The 24,122-nt window shown below is 36.6% G+C and overlaps 3 protein-coding genes across 5 annotated transcripts; 1 reads left to right on the forward strand and 2 right to left on the reverse strand.

The window, feature by feature from the left end:
• Positions 1-351: 351 nt before the first annotated feature.
• p24-1 (transmembrane emp24 domain-containing protein) lies at positions 352-3,367 on the forward strand. Its single transcript, XM_034972824.2, has 4 exons — positions 352-606; positions 841-958; positions 2,587-2,714; positions 3,088-3,367. Exons 1-4 carry the CDS (start codon positions 451-453, stop codon positions 3,316-3,318), a joined length of 633 nt encoding a protein of 210 aa, XP_034828715.1. The 5' UTR covers positions 352-450; the 3' UTR covers positions 3,319-3,367.
• Yip1d1 (Yip1 domain-containing 1) lies at positions 2,905-5,143 on the reverse strand. Its single transcript, XM_034972823.2, has 2 exons — positions 4,853-5,143; positions 2,905-4,762 (listed from the first exon to the last, which is right to left on the reverse strand). Exons 1-2 carry the CDS (start codon positions 4,947-4,949, stop codon positions 4,080-4,082), a joined length of 780 nt encoding a protein of 259 aa, XP_034828714.1. The 5' UTR covers positions 4,950-5,143; the 3' UTR covers positions 2,905-4,079.
• Positions 5,144-6,043: 900 nt separating this feature from the next.
• Positions 6,044-24,106, reverse strand: LOC117986015 (histone-lysine N-methyltransferase SETD1B-like). 3 transcript variants are annotated; one of them, XM_034972819.2, is made up of 11 exons: positions 23,367-24,106; positions 22,675-22,767; positions 19,895-20,010; positions 18,487-18,574; positions 17,613-17,692; positions 15,378-15,518; positions 14,595-14,696; positions 12,974-13,130; positions 12,075-12,133; positions 11,255-11,554; positions 6,044-10,596 (listed from the first exon to the last, which is right to left on the reverse strand). In XM_034972819.2, the coding sequence occupies exons 1-11, from the start codon at positions 23,465-23,467 to the stop codon at positions 9,359-9,361; spliced, it is 2,475 nt and encodes an 824-aa protein (XP_034828710.1). In that variant the 5' UTR covers positions 23,468-24,106; the 3' UTR covers positions 6,044-9,358. The 3 variants fall into 3 exon arrangements, with proteins under 3 accessions (XP_034828710.1, XP_069357282.1, XP_069357283.1); XM_069501181.1 differs by having other exon boundaries at positions 15,378-15,521; positions 23,367-24,105; XM_069501182.1 differs by lacking the exon at positions 22,675-22,767 and having other exon boundaries at positions 15,378-15,521; positions 23,367-24,104.
• Positions 24,107-24,122: the final 16 nt, after the last annotated feature.

Genomic DNA, 24,122 nt, shown 5'->3' on the forward strand with positions numbered 1-24,122 from the left:
TAGATAAGGCTACCGTTAAGCTTTATTGTTCACATTCAAAATTAAAAACTTCACGTTGTTTGTCAAGATCTCACGTACAAATACATTTTGAAAACAAAAAAGGGCCATGGTGATAAGGATTAAAATAATCATTTTGTCACGTTCTAATAAGAGCTTTTATGCATTTAGCTATCTCGCTTTAACAGCAAGTCACATTAGGGCTACTTCTACTGGTATTTATTCTGAGGTTTCATCATAGATATTTTGTATATTGTCTCTTATAAGGTTTTATCCTTTTTTGTAAGCCTATGAGGCTCAAAAGGGCTAGAACCCAGAGCCGTAAGCCTATGGTTTCGTCCATAGAGTAAAGTAAAGGTTTTTATCAGTGATGTGTTCATGTGTTGGTCTGGTTATTTTAATTACAATTATATTTGTCTAAAATTCCTGTTTTATTAAATTTTAAAAACCAAAATGTATATTGCACCACTTGTTACTATAGTACTAGTCACTCTAATTAGTGGTATATTTTCCAAAAGTGTAGAACTTACTTTCGAATTGCCAGATAGTGCCGTCGAATGTTTTTATCAGGAAATTGAGCAAAATACATCTGCCTCCTTGGAATATCAGGTAAAATACGCTGGGTATTTTACCTATTATGACTTCACTGTAGATAGGATAGAACCCATTTGATTTAGGCTACTTGTAATCAGTAGGTAAATTCTAATGTTTCAGAACAAGTCATAAGTTTGTTTTCACACAGCCTATGCTATTCAGTAGGTACCATGTTGTGTAATCACTTAATATTATTTAAATAGCCAATAATATAATACTTAAATTAAAATTGTAATCACTAATTTGTAGGTTATAACTGGAGGCCAGTATGATGTGGATGTAAAAGTTGAAGGCCCCAACAAACAAATAATATATCAGCAACAGAAAATGCAATATGATTCTCATCAATTTACAGCACAACATACAGGTATTTTTAAAGTTTTAAAGTATAACCACAGAACACTAACAGTTAAAATTTATAATCAATCCTGTCTATAATCAGTTGATAGATTACATTTTATTAGCATTATCAACATTTTTGTTAATTATCAAAAATTGTATGTGTATACATTTTAAGAACTCACTCACCACATGTGAACTCTCATGTCAAAAGTATGATTTTGTTCCTGAATATACCCACAATAGTAGGTTGAACTCGTTGCGATTCCGTCACCTGTGGACATGGTGCCTAAGTAACTTATCAACAGATTACAGATATTGATTATTAATTTTGGAAGTATTTAATATTAGCAGTTGCCAGTGACTGTGTAAAATTTCTGGTCTCTCTCATAAGAAATTTTCCTGCTGTAAAAAGCCTCACTAAACCTACTCACTCAGTCTCACCTTAAGGTGGGGAACCCAAAACCTATATACCTAAATGCAGATTTTTATATCAATACTTATAATAAAACTGTAACAGGTCAAATTCTGTACATTGAAGATATTTTGAAATTTTTTTTTCGAGGGCACTCTATAATCAATACTGAACCCAAAACTGTAATTTTTTTCATTTTTGTCTGTCTGTCTGTATCACGGCCGCGCATCACGCTGAAACTACTGAATGGATTCCAATGAAACTGGGTACGACTTGAGGTCATACTATGAGGAAGAATATAGGATACATTTTATCCCGAAATTCAGCATGGTTCCCGTAGGAGAGGGGATGAAAGTTAAAATGTATACTGAGTTGTAATTCATTAACGCGTTGTCCAATTTCATTCATTATTTTTTTGTTAGAAAGGGGATATTTTAAAGATTGTTCCGTAAATATTTCAAGGTCATCGGTTTTTAACCGACTGTCAAAAAGGAGGTGGTTCTTTTTTCTACATCGATTTTTTCGAGGTTTCTGGACCGATTTGCAATTTTTTTTTTAAATCAACAAAAAAAGGTTTTCGTGGTGGTCACATGAAAAATTCTGGATTCAACTCCTTAATCCTGATGCTGCTGGGTTACTGCCCGCCTGAGTTATCAAGATTCAGGAAGTGTTCATAGTGAATTCATATTGTAGGTACCAAGCAACGACTTTAATCTCAGACTTCAAGTCCCAACTCCTCAACCCTGATGATGTAGGGTACAGCACTCCTAAACTATAATTTTTCAGGAACTGCGGAAGATGCAAAATTATTTGAGGTACCAAGCATAGGCTACATCATTGAACTTCGGATCCTAACTCCTCAATACTGATGCTGCAAAGTACTAAAGTCCTAAATCGTGGGGATTTTAGAATTTCTGATAGTGAATTGATATTTTAGGTATCAAGCAACGGCTTCACGATGACACTCCCAGTCCGAAATACTCGACCCGAGCGAAGCCGGGGCGGGTCAGCTATCTTATATATATCTTTCATATATTTTCTAACTTCAAAAACATGGATTTACATATAACCTTCCAACCTCCATTTCACCCCTTTAGCCCACCCCCTTAAAATAACCTACTTTCCCAAGTTAACAATAACAATAATTAAAACTTTCCCTTACAAACTTTCATCCCCTATTTCACCACCCTTAAGGGGGATATAGCTTATGCAGGTTTTTTAATTTAAAATATCTTTTTCAGGAGTGTATAAAGTGTGCTTCAGCAATGAATTCAGCACATTTTCACACAAACTTGTATATATGGAGCTAAATGTGGGGCCGGAGCAGCCACTTCCGGGTATTGGTGAACATGCCACTGTACTAACACAGGTATTGACCAAGTTATCTTTGCTGTATCAAGCGGACATGAAGTTTCCAGATCAGATAATATAGATAGTTCATTTATAATGCATTCATGAAAATGCTCTTGAATATTTCTGGAAGTCTGATTGGTTATTTATTAATTACCTGTGAGGATCACATTTTTTCCCTTTGTATAATTTAAATGAAAGACTATGGATGGTATTAAACCCTTTTATTGAAATGTGCTTATTCTTCAGTGACTTCACTTTGTCAGCTTTGTTAAAAAGAAAAGGATGCAGATACTCTTTTAGTTTAGAGAAAGACAACGGAATCGGTGCCATTATGCTATGAAAAATTGGAGAATCTAAATCTAAATTGTGTATGTATTATTATTTTTCAGCTCGAGACTTCAGCAGATGAAATCCATTCAGCCCTAAATAGGATTATTGATCATCAAACTCATCACAGATTGAGAGAGGCTCAAGGGCGCAAAGCGGCTGAATATCTCAACGAGAGAGTGTTCTGGTGGTCCATGTGTGAAACTGTAGCTATTGTTTGTGTTGCATTTGCACAAGTTATGGTCTTAAAGAACTTCTTTAGTGACAGACCAACATTATATAATAAAATGTAATAGTGAATGTGAAATAGTATAATTATTAATATATTCCATGGGCTAAATAGTGTATTGGTTTTATTTGTCTACCTTATTTGAATTTATTTTCTAGTTTATTTGAAAGCGACTAGAATGGTCATCAGTCAGTCAGTCAGCAGTCAGTCAGTCAGCAGTCATCAGTTTGTATTATAATAGATGTCTAAAGCTACAGCTACAGGTAATAATCAAATTATATGTCACTAATCCCAGCCTGCGTTGCAATGTGACTCGTATGTCGCCTATTGCATGTTAATGATACTATCAGAAACGACTCCTATGTCACCTATTGCATGTTGATGATACTATCTGAAACCATCACGCAAGAGCCAACAAGTAAAGTGTACAAACTTTCAACTCAGATAAACATTATTTGCAAACACAGTAAAAAACAAACACACACAAATAGTAAGTCCATTTGTGGCCATCAAATAGAACTGCTATTATTTTGTTGCTGAGTATCAGCTAAGTATAATATTCTCTGTATGTAAATGTGTAAGTACAATGAAAAAGATTGAAAGATTGCAAGTAATTTAATTTGAACCAGTTCATTTGAACTTAAATTTGGCATATATTATATTTTGTATCCACATCAACAATAAAAACATATAATTAAAACACATTTTATTTACTATTGTTACCTGGTTAAATCCTCCATTTGGTTACAACATAGGTTACATGATATAAAATATTTAGTAGGTATAAAAATATATCTCTATCTAAATTAGTTTAATGTTAGTGTGTTAGAACAATACAAGAAGTGCAAATACACCATTAACTAAAGCACATGGGTATGCAATAAGAGGTCTTTGTTCAAAATCTCCTGACATAGTGACAAAAAGGCGACTTGCTGACAGAGCAGACCAAATCACTGCTGCAGCTGACAGACTAAGACCTATAGTACCTTCAAGAGATAAAAAGATACCCAGGCAAGCCAACACAACCATTGGCAGCATGCAATACCCCAATACACTGGCCACACTCAATAAAGTAAAAACTCCTTCTGTATGACTCATTAAAGATAGTAAACAGTACATTAAAATAACAGACATTACAGATAATCCATAAACATATCCAAAATGAGCTTTATTCCCAGAAAGAAACAGACAGACTGCCAGCGCTAAACAAAATGCGATAGGACCAGCAATATCTGTATCTCTTAGTAGGAAATTAGCATCATCAGCTTTAGATTGACCATGAAATGGATTGAGCACAGCTAAAGTTTTCTCTAATATTCTATCTGGGTAAATTTCTAATTCATCTAGTAATGGTGGTTCATCAAATTCTGATGCTTCAGTAGGTTGATCGCCTGGTAGTGGTGCTGGCGTGTATAAACTTGGATTGTAGTATTGGTTATTGTTGACAGGAATGCTTTGTCCTTGGTCAAAGGAAAAGTTTTGTTGGTCTGCTGTGAAGTTCTGAAAGTCTAAACAAATATTTTTGGTTACTATAATAATTTAACACTATCAACAATACAATACAATAACACTATCACTGAAGAGTCACAGCTGTTTACCTAGTGTTTGAGAGTCGCCGAATGTATTTGAATTATTAAAATGTGCACTGTTTTGAGTTTGCCAAGAATAATCATTTGAATTCGGAAAACCAGCCATTATTATTATGGTTCATTAACCAGTGAGAGAAAATGAAAAAAAAACTTTCCTGAATGTACACGTTAGAAAAAACAATCAAGAAAATCTCACTATAATAGTGCTCACTTTTTACATACACAATAAATTTTTAGAAATTTTTATTCAATTTTTATTTTCACTCTGTGGCACACCTTTGTGAATTGTGAAGCAAATTGAAACACATTTTTTTTTAATTTATTTTACGGCCCTGGATAGTACTTTGTAATATATGAAACTATATAGGTACTAGTCTAAACGTCAACCACCGACCAAGAAAAAGTCAACAGTCAACACGCCGTCAACCTTGGATGTACTATCTCTATGCCGTCAACCATAGACAGAGTAAAAAATCTAGACAAAGGAACGTTTGCTTTCTCATTCACACTCAAAAGAGAGCACAGATAAAGTTACTAATGTGATAAACAGAGACGCAGCTAACCTATTTTTTGTCCCCTATCGTGTAGGTAACTGATTTTTTTCAAGGAATACAACTTTAGTTGCAAAACAAACTTTGAGAATTCGTGGCATCATTGTATTTCTCATTAGTTATTTACTTGTTTTCACATAAAAAACGTTTAATACAAATATTGTAGAGCGGTTTATACAAATAATTGACTACTAAACAATGGTATGTAGTGTTATTCATCGTTACGTGGTGCTATCGCTATCTCACACGCGGTTACAACTTATACAGTACTTTAGTCTAGCTTTTTAGACAGTCTACAATCCCTTTCAGTTGATACCCCCTATCTTACTTCGAAAATACTAATTTTTAGTTCATGAAAATTTAATTTTTTTTTGTGTAATATACCTAACCACAAATTCACGGTTTTTAGATTTTTCCCCTAATGTCTGCTATAAGACCTATCTACCTGCCAAATTTCATGATTCTAGGTCAACGGGAAGTACACTAGGTTTCTTGACAGAGCGGCAGACAGACAACAAAGTGATCCTATAAGGGTTCCGTTTTTCCTTTTGATGTACGAAACCCTAAAAAGCGGGTGGTAGTCTGTGCTGCATGGCTGCAACGCATGCCGCGCGTTAGCTAGTACCTACTAAATAAAAAACTTTCAAAATAAGTAGGTATGGCATTTCTTTTAATAAATATTCATCATATAACCATGGAATGACAAAATGTTATATTAATATATTATTATAAAAGTACAAGTACCTGCTATATTATTTGATTGATAATAATATGTTATAGTTCAAAGCCGAAATACCAGCATATCGCGATTGGCCTAAGCAATTATAATCCTCAGGAATGCTAAGAGCGCTTAGTTAGTCCAAACTCCAAAGCCAAACTCGGCTTCTACTTGGTGAGTTTTCGGTCTATTCGCGGTATACAGAAGAATTACTCGTCTTACTATTCGCAGAGTGCCTGAATTCTTAGGCTAAGATCTATAGCTTACTTTGACTTTGCTCAGACTCACCCTGAGAGTTAAGAACGAGCCTAAAGACGTTAGACTTTTAACTGTCTAACGTCTTAAGGCGAAAACAAACTATCGGACATGTCTGTAAACCGCGGCTGACAGCCGCGACAGAGGTGTGCAGTCGTTTACTCAGACTATTCAAAAAAGACCGTTTGGGACGCGGCTTGCCTAAATTCTATCGGACGTTCGAGCGCTCAAGGACCGGCAAAGTTACGCCCGATTGTTTGCAGTTATGTGTACGTACATTTTATTATCACGGCGGTTAAGTCGCGGCGGTCAGCCGCGTCCGATAAATTTGTTAGGTATCATGTGTAACTTCAACCAACTCAATTTTCATTTAAAATACGAACTTTCCAGGTATAGTCTTAATCTAGGTATGTTTATTCTTTCAAAGAACATACGCGTGTTTAGATCATAACCGCCGCTTCAGCAAAGTAAGAGTAAACGGGACATTTAAGGCTATAAAATGAACACGCTAAATTATGATATTTTATCATCAGTAAACATTGTTACAAATTGTTTTATTCTTAGTCACACAAAATATTCAAATACATAATCCAGAATTGAGTTTTGGCTTTGGACTAAGCGTTCTTTGCATTTCTGAGGATTGTCTCGGCTGATCGCGATGTGCCGGCATTTCGGCTTTGGACTATTTACAGGAAAAATATTATAGATATGCACTGTAGTAAGCAGATAAATTACATAGTGGATTACACATTCTCATACTAGATATATTATAATATAAATATTAATTAACCATATACATAAAAGGTAGCGCGTTCCAAAACATTTGTAGCTAGAGACACAGCATTATATCATAAGGAGTTGGTGGCGTTTTCAGTATATTATAATTAGTCAGTTATTGGTGTAATTCAATTTGGTACCTGTACACAATATCTATATACATAATCGCCAGAACTAATAATAATGATATCAATGCGGTGAAGGACATCATTACTTTAAGACCTGTTAATTTAAATATTATATACGACGAATCATATACCTATAAGACTGAGCCTGCGCTGCGGAGCAGTTCTGTAAATAAAATATTTATAAAAACATAAGTACCTACGTAAATAAAAATCTTAACATATTCAACTGAACTTTAAAATACTTTATACAAAATTATAAGTAAAAACAAAAGATTCAGGTACCACTTTATAAGTCACCTTATAAATATTTCATGAAACATTCGCATCGAGATACATAATCATTAACTAATAAATTAACATCATTTGTATTATATTAACAAAATACACTACTATAAACATAATACTAATATTACACATTATTATTTAAAATATATTAGAATATCAATATACTACATTTAAAATGCTCCTTTTAAAGTAAGTCGTTAAAATGCCCACTACACTTTCTAAATTTACTTCATGAACCAAATCATTACAATGCAAGCTAACAAAATAACTATTTCACACCACTTGCTTTAGAATGCCTTATTACAGACCTGTCAGCTAAGGGTAAATAAAGTACCTACGTCATAACATTCCTATGAGTAAGTCAGGTTTTATTGTTGTACTAAAATCCATTACACCTTAAGGGATGTAATGTACTGAAATCCATTACGTCCTAAGGGATGTAATGTAATTTGAATTTAGAACACCGTGCACCCGAAGCAAATTCTGTTCCTTACAAGTAGTTTTTCGTTCAAGCTGCTACTGCTGTCTCGCTTCGACGTATGATCGCGTCCAGGGCTCACTACCCATGGCTTCATAGATAATTGAAAACTAGGGAGTTTTCAATAATCTATGAGGCTATGGTGAGTGAGACCAAAACTATCTCCGAAACGTTGTATTGTGGTATTATTTATTTAATTTGAAATAAAAATGTCGAGTAATGAAGATAGCAGCAGTCATTTAACTCAGGAAACTATTAATGCTCAAAGTGTAATAAACGATTTGCTCACAGAAACTTGTAAAGACAGATAGGTAAGTAGTAGGTACCTATTTAAGCATACGAAGATTTTGATTTTATTTTCTTGCGAGGTGTGAAAAGTAGAGTATTGAACTTGGGGGTAATACTGTCTTAGTTTTGGGCGCCCCTAAGCCCCGTGCTTCACGCAGGATTCTAGATACAACGCCCTCGCTACGCTCAGGAGTTACTCTGAAATCCCTCATTACGCTTGGAATTTATCCCGGCGCCCGTGACGTAAGAGTATGTTGAGTACCCCCCATATTGAGTAGTCTATTATTACACACTTAGAGCCATTTGCAGACCCGTTAAATGGACTTTATTGTAGCATGGACACCTCAGCTTAGCTAGCCAGCTTTATTCACATTAGCTATTATTGTGAATCACTTGAATTCCTAAATGGTTGCTCGCTAATAAATTATTATTTATAATTAGACGTTTACAGCATGACTGTGTCGTGAAGAATTGAATCATATTGGAATGTTTAAACTCAACTTGTACTTCAAGTTGCAATTTTATGAATGTGAATTTAGATATTAAAATGGAGTTATTTGAAGTGATTTTATCTCATGCATAAACATCCAGTTTCAAGAGTATAATAGCTATTGTAAAAAATATCTTACCTACAATGTGTATTTTATGTACTATATACACTTTGTACATGCGGTAGGTGTATAAATTACATGTATAAATAACTCGTTTATAAAAATATGAACACGTCAATAAATGGAGATTACAAACACTTTAAATTCCGTCCGTTTAAAAAATAAAACGTTACCGACACGGGAATAAAAAACTTAATCGAGTAAAACAATATTCACAATCATAATATATATCACAGATACCTAAGGAAGATATTACATTAAATTTATCTTTGAGGTACTACACATAGCGTTATTGTAAAAATGTAAATAAATAAAAAGCACAAAATCTCAGTGATTCCTATTTCCTAGGTATGTCGTCGAAACACTGACAATATTCACGACGTCATCGGAGGACCAAAATAAATAAATAGTCTTACATCAAAAATTAAACCTGGAAATAATCACTCACAGTGCAATCCGCACCATTTTTAATACTGTTTTTTGTATCCTTTGCTACGTTGATTTTTTCATAACCCGCGGAGGAGTCCGAACGATCAACACCGCCTTCACTCTCCCCAGAATTTACTTTCTCGTAGGGCGGCTCTCGCTTCGACAATTCGAAATATTTAACACTTTCATAGTTCGGATCCTTTTTAGACCGCACCGAGTCGTACTTAGAGTCCTTCGACCGCACAGATTCGTACTTCGGGTCTTTACATCTTAACGATTCGTAGTTGGGATCGTGAGCGTTCACGCTCTCGTAATTAGGATCTTTGGGGCGAACCGACTCGTAGTTCGGATCGGATTCGCTGCCCGTGGTATAGAGCGGATCGTTGGACATGGATTCGTAGTTCGGTTCCATTAGCGATTCGTCATTATTGTTCGTCGGCCAGTTGTACTTCCCTGGCCTCTTGTTCACAGTGGAGTACGTGGGTTGGACTCTGTAGTTGGGCGCGATCGTGGCATAGGGCGGGGTGGAAGGTTGGTTTCGCAGCACTTCATAGTTGGGATCGGAGTCGGAAGCGTTAGCATCACCTTTGGAAATGTGTTCGTAGCCGGGGTCGCTGCTGATGATGCTATCGGGGCCGCTATCTGAATGATTCAACTTCAGTAAATTATTGTTTGTGTAGTTCGAAGGCTGGTTTTTGCTTATATCTTTGACAGTCTCGTAGCCGGGGTCCTGATTGGAGGTCTTTCGTTCCTTGCGGGCGATGGTCTCGTAGCCGTGATTGGCAAAAAGCTTTCGGTCGATCGTTTCGTACCCTGGATCGTCGCTACGGTACTTCAAGCTTTTGGGATCGACGTCAGTAGACTTCCTCAGCGATTCTTCTTTGGCCTTCGCCTTCTTGATGACTTTGGCGTACATTTCTTCGACGTTGCGCGACGGGCTCTCCGTGGCTCGCTGGTCGGAGATGAGGCTGGTGTTGGGTTCAGTGGAGTAGTCGCTGCTGGCCGGGCCGTCGATGGAGTTGTACAGGTTGTCGGCGGGCGGGTCCTTGCTGTCGATGTCGAAGTGGAGTTCGCGCGCGACCAGCGGCCGCGCAAGGTCGCCGGAACTAAAACGATGCTTCTCCACGGGGTAGTTACAGCCGTAGAAGTCCGACGAGCTGACGCAGCTGTTGTTCCGCTGGTGCTTCTCGTTAAGACTGCGCCGCAGCTTGTCGTGGTTAAAGTGGAGATCACCTGGCAAGGAGAGAAGTTGAGATCTTGGAACTAATGGCGGGAATTGCTGCAGATAAAATTGCTGACAAAAGGCATTACGTACGTAGCGTTGTGTGCAAGATCTCCTCTGCCGACTGTCTTCATTGCTGGGGGTCGTGACCCTTTTGCAATATAATAATAATAAATTGCGATAGTAGTGTGGTGGTTATAAATATTTGGTACTTTAAAACGCCTCGATAAAAGATGGCGGCCTTAAAACATCTGTTCTGATTGACGCCCTTGATACTTATTGGCGATACTTTGCTTACTCGTACAATGATATGAAAATCTAAGACTCGCTGAATAATGCGGAAATATAAAAGTTTATCATCGTCACTACTGCGTACGGGTCTTCTCTCAGAATGAGAAGGGTTTGGGACATAGTCAAACACGCTGGCCAAGTACGTATTGCTTAACACACCTTTGAGAACATTATAGAGAACTCTCAGCCATACAGGTTTCCTCACGATGTTTTCCTTTATCGTTAAAACAAGTGATATATAATCGCAACGCTTGTAACTCCGAAAAGATAGAGGTGCGTGGCCAGGATCGAACACCCACTAGGAGGTCTAAGAGGCCCCCCGACCAGGCGGCCGAGCGACGTTTTAACCGCTACATAAAATTGAAAACTAAATATTACCGGTGCTGGATATCCTCTGGTGTCGTTGTGCGAGCGGGTCGGCGGAGCGCGGAGCAGGCGGGTGTGCTGGATGCGGGGGGTGAGAATGGTGTGGTGGGTGAGCTGGGAGTGGTGGGTGAGATGGGAGTGGTGGGTGTGCTGGGAGTGGTGGGTGAGCTGGGAGTGGTGGGTGAGCTGGGTGTGGTGGGTGTGCTGGGTGAGTGGTATGCGGCGGCGGCGGCAGCGGTGAGTTGGCCTGTCGCTTCTCTGGCTTGGGCGAGCCAAGCGCACCCGTTGAGTTCGAACACGACGACATCGATGCTGAAACCAAATTACATTACATATTATACAGATGTTATAATATTATTATTGCATACGTTTTAAGTTATACTTACGCGCATCTCTATACAAACTTATATTGCTGATATTTTTTTTTGTATTGTTCAGATTTAAAACTGGCAGATATCTATGAACAACAATACTGAAGAAAGGTAAATCTAGTTTAAAAACGGCAGCATGTACAACTTATCGCGCTAAGCGGAGCTTCAAAATTTAACCACGTAGCGCCGACAGTTCGCCCTGCTATGCCAATTATTTTTTTAATTTATAGACTAGTGCTTGGCTGCAAGATGGAGTGCGCTTGAACTCTTTGATTTTTCTAATAAAATCGGAAATACCCATGCAAAAAATCACGTCGATTGCGTTGCTCCATTATAACGTGATCGAAGGTCAAACCAACAAACCAGCAAACCAACAAACAAACACACCTTCACATTTATAATATGGGTAGTGATTTGCCTGACAGGAAAGAACATGGTAAATTAAGTATAATGAACATTACCTTGACGTGAATGTGTGGCATTTGAGGTTGACGCCCCGATTTCAGGTGGAGCACTTCTCCTATAATTACAAATAAAGAAAATGAAAACAATCAAAGTGATACAAAAAATACACATCAAGTACGGTTTTAACGAAGTTTGGCAGCATGCCTTCTGGAGGTACGACAATTTCTCTAATCTGGAGTAAACACGACTGCTTCAAAACCGCTCTTCAGTTTGGCAACCATTGTTAACGGAAGTGTTGTTTGAAAGTTACTTCTAAAGTAAAGATCTGATATTTTACGCTCAAGTCAGATCTAAAGATTTACTTTTTTTTATCACATTTTGTATTACATTATAATTTTTTTGCACAATGTCAATTATTACCAGTGTTTCCATATGTAAATCGAGAATTACCGTGTTCAAGGGTTAAAATTACGGTGTTTCTAGATTAAATTACGGTGGATTAGCTAAAAGAATACCGTGTAAATTACCGTGTCATTTTGAAAAGAAAAAACGTCACGAATTTGCTTTTTAATCAATTATTAATATTATTCTGAATCTGACTCTCCTAGAATAGCAATATCTTTTTCATATACGGATTTATTCATATTAATATTTTGTTAAATCTCATTAGTTTTACATTTCATTCCTTCCTAATTGCTTGAATAAGGACGAAAATAGATTGCTGAGATTCGATGCTTAAACCGAGAGCAAGAGAAATGTTGCCATTACGAAATATGCTAACGTGACTGAGATTCGTACTCGTATTACGCAGTATACTATGAATTTTTAACGTGATTTTTGTATTACGGTGACACGGTCAAGGTAATGGCCATATTACCTTGACGGTAGATTAGGGCTGAATTACGGTGCATCTACGGTAATTACCGTGTACATGGAAACACTGATTATTACTCACCTAGCATGGTGCGTGGCATCCGGTTGCAAAACGGGCGCAGCCGCAAGTGCGGCCTCGCTCGTGGGCGGATTGCGGCGACGTGGCTCGGGCGCGATTTGCGCGTATGTGTCCGAACCTTCGCCCACGCTCGCGCCCTCTATCGCCTCGTACATTTCATCTGTGTGCCGAATGGTTAACATTAAGCCTTGTTCACACAAACGCTTTTCTAACGCGCGAAAAAAAAGCGTTTATTATATATGAGGTCAGTGTTGAATTTCCAATTATTCAGCACATATTTTTTTTACAAAACATTCATTGGTACAACAACATTGCTAGGATCCACGTAACAATCAATTTCTACAGTTAGCTACATAATGACTTATAAATATACTTATTTATATATCGTTAAATATACACTCTCTACATCTCTTTAGGGAAGGCCTATATCCAACAGTGGACGTCCACAGGCTGATGATGATGATATATATATATATATATATATATATATATATATATATATATATATATATATATATATATATATATCTATATATATATATATATATATATATATATTGTATTTACCTTATACCGATTCTTATATTTGTGACACGCATACGTGTGTATTGTATCAATAAAATGTTACAATTTAGTACAGATTTATATAGGGTAAGTAGTTTATTGTATACTTATCAGTCAATCAATAAAACCAGAGTCAAGACAAAATTACATTTCAAAATAAATAACACGTTTATTGCAATGATAAGCATAATAGCATATCCTTTTTCCGGCAAGTTCGATAATATGTAAACACAAAACGGTACATGTATGTTTTGTATGTACCTACCAAAAATGGTTTTGCTATGAGTTATGAGTTATGACTGATTGCATTTCTTTTGATTTTGATATGAGCCAGAGGTCGTTAAGTTAATGAAAATTCCTCTATAATGGATGGAATAGAAACGATTTACAATAATATTATGCCACATATAAAAGTAGTTGCAGTCCACACATTGCTGGAACGAGCTGTAAGTCAAATCCACACTCTTTTAACATTTACATAATCTTGCATTGTGTAATATGCTTTTTACATATTGTGTGCAAACTGTTGGTTAGAAATGTTGATTAGAAGGTTGTAATAGTTAGATAATGGTTGTTTTGGGATCGATGTAGGGGCGGAGGAGCCGATCTAGGTAGGGGTTAGGTTCGGTTAACCTTGCCTAAGTTATTTATTATTATATTAACAGTTTTACTAGTCGGTGATACATATTAGATCTAGTTATGGAGTCTCGTGCCATTCTTTGAATTCATAACACTTGCGTAAGGGCAAATCTAAAATTTATTGCAGGATTTTGTTAGAAAAAATTACACTCATTCCCACAAACGATTTTCGGATTTTGTTGAGGCGGGGCGCAAGAGTCGCAAGCCTATTCCGATTTCAAGTTTGGCTATCATGTAGATCACCAATTTTCTTGTAACTAAGAATATTTCACAAGAATACAGTTTAACCTATAGAATTGCAACAGAAGAGTTATAGTTAAGAGTTTTTCTAATGAACTTGGACCGAAAAAGGCGGATAGAAGCTAATGAAATAAGACTAAAGAAGTAGGTAGTAGATAGATAAGGAATAGGTAGAACTAACCGGAGTCATCAGAGACGGTAGCATAGTGTGGTTGCAAAGGCTTAACGTTTTGTGCGCGTATGTTGCTTAGCGGTTCTCGGACTGATATGCTGGTGTAACCCTCTGAAAAAAAAACATGAATAAGAGCATATGCAGACGACGGACTACTTTCCGCGGATGACAAAAATTTATCTTCTTTATCGCAACACTCTTGGAAGAGCGGCCGTAGTCATCATGAAGTGACGTCTTTGAGGGCAGATGTTATACGCCTCACGAGCATTCGCCATGTACACTCGTGCAAATCTTGGTACATCCACAGCAGACTTAATTTGGGCGCATGGTGACCTTCCTCGCCCTCTAGTGCCCTCTACTTTGCCCTGAACGTCAAGGCGCTCAATGGAGAATGGATGGAAAAATTGATCACCTAACTCAACAAGTTCAAACGGGATTTTCCGGGATAAAAAGTAGCTTATCGACCGTGAACTGGCAACCTGAACTAACGCAATTTTATTAACATTACAGGATGAAGGAAATATCCTTCAGCTAAATGGTGATTGTATACAAGTGCCAGTGTAGGTGAAATCCCGGTAGTATCTGTTTTTCAAAGTTTTGTTCCAAACTACCCGTCATGAAATGTGGCACAGCAAAGTATGAAATAGTATAAAGTAAAATCGTCACCAAATTTGAGATAGGACATGCCAGTTCACAGTCGTTACTTTCGTCTCCGGAATGCAATAGTTATCTTTGTGAAACAGATGATATCCGCGACTTCATCCACGTGGTTGGCATTCAAAAGATACTTACTGGCAGAGTCGGTTGAGTCGCCGCTGAAGTGCGTGTCGGGCGGCAGAGGCGCGCGCGGCGACGGCGGCGTGATATATGGCAGCTCCTGGCTCGACGGCAGCTGCCCGCTGATCGCCACCGACGCAGAGATCAGCACCGCCTCTGCTGAACGTTCTTCACCGTCATACTCTCCTCAGACCTCGTTGACACGGCATTAACACCACACGTTTTTTTTTTGTTTTTTTTTTGCAAGATAAGTCTAACCGAACACGTAGTGGCGCATACAATAGAACCTTGTACACGTTTACAACTATGTACAAGTACTGACAGTAAATATTGCACATCGAACTTTAGAAAGAGATTTCTGCTTCACTCATAATTATGTGACGTTAAGTCGCTTTGACGTACAGACGACGACAGAGACAAAGCTCTGCGAAATCGTTATCCTTTCTAAAGTTCGAAGTGCAATAGGTATTTTTAGCCGGATACTGTACGGTGTACCTCTGTTTGTAGTACAAACGTGTGAATCGTTCTATACGCAATGTATGCGTCACTACCATTTGGTAAGCACCACACATTTTTTTGCAGGATAAACGCAAAAACGTGCGGTACAAATGCCGTGTGAAAGGGGTCCTTCTGAACATAAAAAGCAAGTCGCAAAATTTTTGGTTTAGGTACCCTTTTGAGTGGGTACCTTGTCGAATAAATAGGAATTTAAAATCTTTATGAGGCTTTTTAGACAATTTTTGGAAAAAAGCTACCATTCAAAAAATAATGACTGCCAATTTTTTTTAACTAGCATGGCTATACGGCCAAACTTAGGCCCGGTAGGAGGAGTCCTCTCCTCTCCGCTTAGGTGGAGGTTTTTGGCCCGGTGCCTCCATTTTTGCAAAAATCTCCACTTTTTTAAAAATCGGATTAGTTTACTGTACACATCTCCTCTCCGCTCCGCTTAGGTGGATACCGGGTCTTATGCGTATTCTGAGTCGTAATTAATGGTCTAAATAAGTTTGTTACCTTTATTAATTTTAAAATCAATTATTTTGTAAATGCATACATTGGGATTAGGATTACAACAATAGCAATTGAATAATTCCAATTTACATTATCAACATCGCAACACCACTTGAAATTGAAGTGTTAGTGATAACGTTTATCTAAGCCAATATTTATATTATTGGAATAAAGTATCAATAAATGACGATTGTCGAACTCTGTGCTATGACAACAAAGCTAGCTTTGAAGATTTTGGCTCACCTAGTTAGGCCATTTTACTTTTTTTTTTTCAAAAATAAAGTAAAATGGTATCAGTACCCTTATTACAAATGCGAAAGTGTGTTTGTTTGTTGTTTTGTTGATTTATTGGTTTGTCCTTCAATCACGTCGCAACGGTGCAACGGATTGACGTCGCGGGCATCAGCTAGTATTATATAAAATGTACTAAAAAGTTTATATCTCGGAAACGTGACATTCTGGAAGATTTTGTCTTATATAATACTTGTTTGCAAAATGCCAGCTATTTATTAATGCAGATATTACGCGTGTCCGCTATTTAAAAAAAAATGGCGGCATTTAGGTAGGCCAACTAAAATATTCAAACCCCTTTAGACAATTAGTAATTCCAAGTTCAATTATACGGTAATTTTACGTAAATAAAAATTCAAAACTGTATGAAGTCACGGTTTTTTTCAAGATTACAGAAAAGAGAAAGTAGAATTTCCAAAAAAGGAAGTTTTCAAAATTGGCCCATCTTAGAAAACTTAAGATGGTTTATCTTATCGATTCTAACCTTACACATAGATACGTTAATTAAGGTAGAAAAGAATGCCTGCGACTTCGTCCGCGCGAATTTTAGGTTTTTAAAATTCCGTGAAAACTCTTGTTTTACCTAATAAAATCCGCAGTAAAGAGAAGTCTGTGTGACTCTAGATCTTTAACTATGTCCTTGCAAAAAATTACGGGAATCCGTTGACCTGACAAAGGCGTGAATAATGGCATGCCATCCCGCAGGAATCGTTTGTTTTCCCGGAATAAGAAGTAAATATCACTCTTCTCTTTCTTCTTAAATATAACCATGCAAGAAATCACGTTAATCCATTGATTCGTTACGACGTAATTTAAGAACAAACAAACACACTTTCGTTTCGCATTTATAAAATGGGTAGTAATGGATCTGTTAACAGCAAATATTATCACGACGATAAAAATCTTACACAAATTAACAATTAAATGATAATTATCTCATTATTATGATACCTGCTGCCGAAGAAGCTGTTTCCCGTTCTTCGATTTGAATATCATTATCGGAGCTTTGATCGGGTGTTATTTCCACCGTTCTGAAACAAGTGTCCTTCATTACATAATGAATATACCAAAATCTATACCTGTAACCTTTATTCTCATTGTTGTCAAGTTTTTAGGTCTTAACTTAAAACGATTGCGACAAACATTAAAATCTTATTTTTAGGGTTCCGTATCTCTAAAGGAAAAAAGGAACCCTTATAGGATCACTTCGTTGTCTGTCTGTCTGACTATCTGTCTATCGTGTCTGTCAAGAAATCTACAGGGTACTTCCTTATGACCTAGAATCATGAAAGGCAGGTAGGTAGGTCTTACAGCACACGTAAGGGGAAAAATCCGAAAACCGTGAATTTTTGTTCCATCATTTAAAAAATTTTAAATGTGTTGTGAACTAATAAATTAGTATTTTCAACTTTCAAATTAAGATTACTATACCAAATGGGGTATCATATGAAAGGGCTTTACCTGTACATTCTAAAACAGATTTTATATATTTTTATGCTTAGGTATTAGTTTTTGATTTATCGTGCAAAATGTCCAAAAAATACGACTGTAGTACGAAACCCTCGGTGCGCGAGTCTGACTCGCACTTGGCCGGTTTTTTAACAAACGTTTAGCTTGATAGTAAACACGAACAGTAGAATGAAGACTGTCTATATTTTACTAGCTTTAGAAAAACTAAAGATTCACGTGATTTAACGTGATAGGTAAAAGCGTATGGGAAAATTTCTCCTCAGGATTGCGAACGAATGCGTTTTTAATAGGGTATTTAAATGCTACTGTAATTGTTTATTGGCTACTAAAATGCATTCCATTAAAAGCAACTTACATGTTATGACTTTCATTCTGTAGCTTAGCGTACGCGTGTTCGTAAGGGTGATCTCTGCTAGTGGACGCTGTGACTACGGCCTTACTTCCTGAAAGATAACATTATAATCTTCCTGGAACATTTCATTGAGGAGAACATTATTATTATCGAGTTAGATGTTCAGGAGGTCCAGGGTTGATCCGGGACACGCACCTCTAATTAATCCATCGTCGGCCCACTAGTGAGCATGGGTCTCTACTCAGAATGAAAAGGATTTAGGCCATAGTCTACCACGCTAGCCAAGTGTAGATTGGCAGACTTCATACACTTTTGCGAAGATGATGGAGAACTCTCAGGCATGCAGGTTTCCTCACGATGTTTTTCTTCACTGTTAAAGCTAGTGATATTTACCTAATTTTTTGAAATGCGCATAACTTGAAAATTGGAGGTGCGTGCACAGAATCAAACCCGGACCCCCCGAATAGGAGGTCGACGTCTTAACCACTAGGCTATAGCTGCTTACGATAACGTAGTAGTTACTGTTAAAAATAAACTAATCAATGAAGATGTGGGTACGCGCAAAACATTTCCTAGTAGCGGCCCTTTAATGTATAATTTATGTAATGTCTAAAGATAAAGGCATCGTGATCATCGATTAGATTTAAATCAATCAAAATCCATTCAGTAGCAAGACAATGCTATTATTTAATTGCATCTAAGTTTTCTTTTCCGCTCGCGAGAGATAAATGGATAGTGGTTTTTGTATCTCTCTTATTAAATAGCTGCATTAGTCTGATCAATTCAGATGATTCATTGCTATGTTGTTTCGATGTTGCGTTTTTGCTATTCTAGGAAAAGAATAGTTTCTCACAGTAAAAACACAGTTGTAACTTAGGTATATTCATTGTGACACGCAATTTTATACGAGTTTCTCTAGATATGTATAGTACGCGACAGCCCGAGCTGACATTCGGGGTATGAGACGGGGGGACGCCCCGTACACCCGCTATCACCCGTGATATCCCGCACCGGGTTAGCGCGAGGGCTGTACGGGTGTGCGGGGAGTCCCCACCCCGACTGCCATCTCGACCTGTCGCGTGCCAGACCTTCCTTATTTTATAAAAGCTGAAAGTTTCTCTGTGTAATAAAGATGTAAAAGATCTTACGTCAAAGTAGGTATAATGTCTAATTTATTTATATTTTCTTCGGAGTAGGAGAGGGGTTGCCACCATACTAAGTGTCTGGCAATTCAAGACGTGATTTCTAATACTATTCTGAATAAAACATTAAAAAATTTGACTTCATTCTTTGATGTAAGATTTTTTAACACTCTCAGCTCTAGTAGGCTCTGGACATATCAAAAGTGGCACATGCTGTCCTACGTGAAATAATTAAATTCATTTCAATTCAAAAAGATATATTTATTCACCTTCGTCTAAATTAGTAACTGTAGCATATATTTCCGATGCCGTGTCGCCGCTGTCGTGCCTTCCGACGGGATGCGGAATTTCCGGCAGACTCCGTTGACTGTTTTGCGTCGACGCCCTATATAAAATTTATTTTTTGATTAAGAGTTGTCAAGGAAATGTTGAATTTTTTATCAATATATCGCAAAGAAAAATAATAAATATACTTTATTAAATGTGACTAATCCTGTATCCTCTAAAATAAAATAAGAGCCCTTTTTAACGGACTTAAAAAAAGGAGGAGGTTCTCAACTTGTCGGAATCTTTTATATTAAGTTATCTTTTTCGTTATGCTCCCTGCCGAAAAGGATAACACTAGATTTAGAACTGTCAATTTAGTTTAAAGTGCAACAGAATTATCCATACTGAATAGGTATTACGACTGTTTAAAAAACCTAAAGAAAACGAAATTCCATATTTTCCATTAATTTTATCTTAAGTGATTTTTCATTAGATGTATTTAATCCACTATCCAACAAAATAAACATTCGCTAGTATCGACGCGGACGTGTCAAAAAGTGCAGTTTACACTTATGGCGAAACATTTTCTGTCCATATCCATAGCATAGTAAACGACAGATTTACACACAGTTGACAACTTGAATGTGTAACACAGAGCCTCAGAATAACGAACCAAATTTATCTATCCATACTAATATTAAAAAGAGGTAATGTCGTTAAGTTTGTTTGTAGGGGGTAATCTCTGGAACTACAGAACCGATTTTGAAAATTCTTTCACCAATAGAAAGCTACATTATTCTTGAGTGACATAGGCTATATTATATACACGCGGGCGAAGCCGCGGGGATCAGCTAGTCAATAATAAATAAACTGTAAAACATGATCCATTTGAAACAAGGTAGATTTTAAGTTTGAGAGTTTACGAAATAATTATCAATTTGTAATAGGTATTTTAACAACTATAACAGCTATTTACACTTAACATTCCAATTTAAAAAAATGTATATATTACATGCAATAGTAATTAGCAGCAGACATTATAAAATAAAATAAGCTGTATTTAGCTCATAGCTTGTTAGTAAATAAATAATAATATAACGAATAGAAGGTGTTACATAATGGCTTACTAAATTAATGTATTTAACACTTGTTACCAATTATATTGCTATGCTTGTCTGCTGTGTCAGGTATAAGTATGTTTACTATCTTAAGATACATAAATTATTCGTAATATGATACCCATTTTATTTCGTAAATAGACTCAAACTAAAACCTAGTTTAGTTTAAATACATTAAACAGTCTGTCACAGCAGCAGTATTAACACCAAAAGTATTGAAAAACTTTTACTAAACATTCCATTGAATTACTTTGAAGATAGAAAAGTAGGCATTAAACTAGCAAATATGCATGCAAACTTTTCATAAGGTATAAAATGTTACAAGAAGTTAAAATGTTTTTAATAATCACAGCCCATATTATAAAATGTGTAAGCGTGTTTCTTGAGCAATTGACAGACGTGATTTTTTGCAGGGATAAATTACTTTTTATCCCAGAATCTTAAAGAATTCCCACACGATTTTTGAAAACCTTAATCCACATGGACAAAGTCACGGGCATCATCAAATAGCAACTTTGACAATCTAAATAGCTTGTTTTGTGCTATGCACACTTCTACGCCGGGCAGGCAAGTTCAATAAGTTGCCGTATGCAGAGGCAATTAATTCATCTATACTATATAATATTATAAAGAGGTAATGTCGTTAAGTTTGTTTTTAGAGGGTAATCTCTGGAACTACGGAACCGATTTTGAAAATTCTTTCACCAATAGAAAGCTACATTATTCCTGAGTGACATAGGCTATATTATATACACGCGGGCGAAGCCGTGGGGATCAGCTAGTATTTTATATTATCAGATACTTAATGCCAAAGGCACATCCACAGATGCCTAGCAGGCATGCTAATAGTATCTAATGTTGCTGGACCTATGAACTGAAAAGCCTCTGGCATGTGTTGATCTTGGATAAATACTATTAAATTAACACATAACATAAATAGATTTAAGTAAAGTTGGTTTACCTACTGCAAGAACTCATTAATTGCAAAATCATCAAGTACAGTTTCCAACTATGAACTCAAGAGCAGTTGACGAGTCATGATTATGACATCAGACAATACCTGCACTATTCCAGGGTTGTTGCGGATGCCAATATTTTGACATCCGCAGATGCGTATGCGGATTATTAGAAGTTCACATCTGCAGATGCGGATGCAAATGCGATGCCGTAACACCTCTGTTAGGTATAATTGTACACTTTTCGATTGCTTAGTTAGCGCGAACGAAGATATCAACTAGCAAACATGTGCGAGACACGAGCCACTAGGGCCCGCTTACTTTATTTACAGGTTGTTAGGTACTTGTTGTAAATATGAATCCGCATCTGTAAAAGATCCGCTTTAATTAATGCACATGCAGATCTCTGAATTAATGCAGATGTTCTGCATTTGCGGATGGGGATATCCGTAACACCCCTGCATTATACAATAGTTAGATGCCTTTACGAGTTCATATTCATTGTTCTATAATGTCAAACTCAGAATTGTTGTGAGTAAGCTGTTTATAATGTTTAGCAATTAATGAGTTCTTGCAGTTCGTCAATATTATATTATTATTAGTGATACACATAAATATATTATGAAGTTAATAAATTTATGAGATTAGATTTAACATCTATGTTAGCCCCATTAATTTAATGTCTAGGGCATGCTTTAATGAACAAACCGCTTGACTGAGGCAGGAGTGGTGGGGGCCGGGGAAGGTACCTCCTCATCCAATCGGATTTTGACCACACCGGCCGTCCCAACCAACTCACTTCTGTTAAATACAAAATCTCTTGAAACAGGATATTCTATAGAACATATTTAAATTTTATATTTCTAAGCAACTTATATGCTACCTATTGTAAATTGATGGAACTATTTTATTTTATTTATTTTATTTTTATTTATTTTATATCTAATTAGAACGGCAGAAGCCTTCCTGAAAGTTCCAACTACAACTGTAGAAAGTTTCAACTCGATCAGACGAACAATGAAAGAAAACATAGGTAACAAAGAGACCCAGTAACCCACAGCATTTGATTTGTTGTGTTAACAATTATTCATTTTCTACATCACAGTTGAATTTAAACAATCTGGATTATCTAAAAATATCATTTAACCTATTATTTATCCAAGTAAGTGTTTGAGTATGACACCAAAGTAATGACTTGAAATTTCTAATGGGTATAATATGCATTGTAAAATTATTTTCTTGCTTTATGAATTAATATGAATTTAATATTTATTTGAATACGTGCAAGTGCAGTTTGATATCAGTATGAAATGAAATGAGTACCTAATATTAATTATGATTTATGGAAACTATTATAACTGAAATAAGAATGAAACTGGTAATTGGTTAAGAATACTTACTTCTGGTTGGAGTTCTTGCAGCCACATACACATGCAGATATAATAGTAACGAGAGTGGCTAGCACTCCTACACTTAGAGCTATCTCTATTAAAGTATACATAACAACAGTTGTTTTAATCGATGCTTAAACACCCGAAAGTCCCGAAATTGTGAGTACTTTCCATTACAAACGTTTTTCAGGTGACTTCTTTAGAAAATACCACTCCAAATTCATGATTTTCTTCCATTTGAGAAAAAGTATTAAATGTAGGGCACTTGTTTACGCGACTATCGCTTTGCTGGGATGGGTCGAAACTCGAAACTTTCTGGCACTGGGTCGTAATGGTCGTATTAATTCACTTGACAGAAAAATCTGTAACATCGCTACGATACCTACGAAGAATTTATTGTTAGCTATTTCATTTATTATGTGATTTTTGTTAACGCAACAGCACCTCTATCACGCTCTAGCACCTCCTCTAAAAACCACGAACCACTTATAATACAAAAAATCCTTTTAAGTTTCGACGAAATAAACACAAAAATCCGGATTACTGGTCTGTGACAAAAATCACAGACTAATAACATACCTTCAAAAGTCACAGACAAAACCAAAAATAAGTACATGTTCTGAGGCGTAGACTGAGTAAAAATCTAGACCAAAGGAACGTTTGCTTTCTCATTCACACTAAAAAGAGAGCACAGATAGAGTTACTAATGTGATAAACAGAGACGCAGCTAACCTATTTTTTGTCCCTTATCATGTAACCGATTTT

Source organism: Maniola hyperantus, chromosome 10 (assembly GCF_902806685.2).
Source record: "Maniola hyperantus chromosome 10, iAphHyp1.2, whole genome shotgun sequence".
Lineage (NCBI taxonomy): Eukaryota > Metazoa > Arthropoda > Insecta > Lepidoptera > Nymphalidae > Maniola > Maniola hyperantus.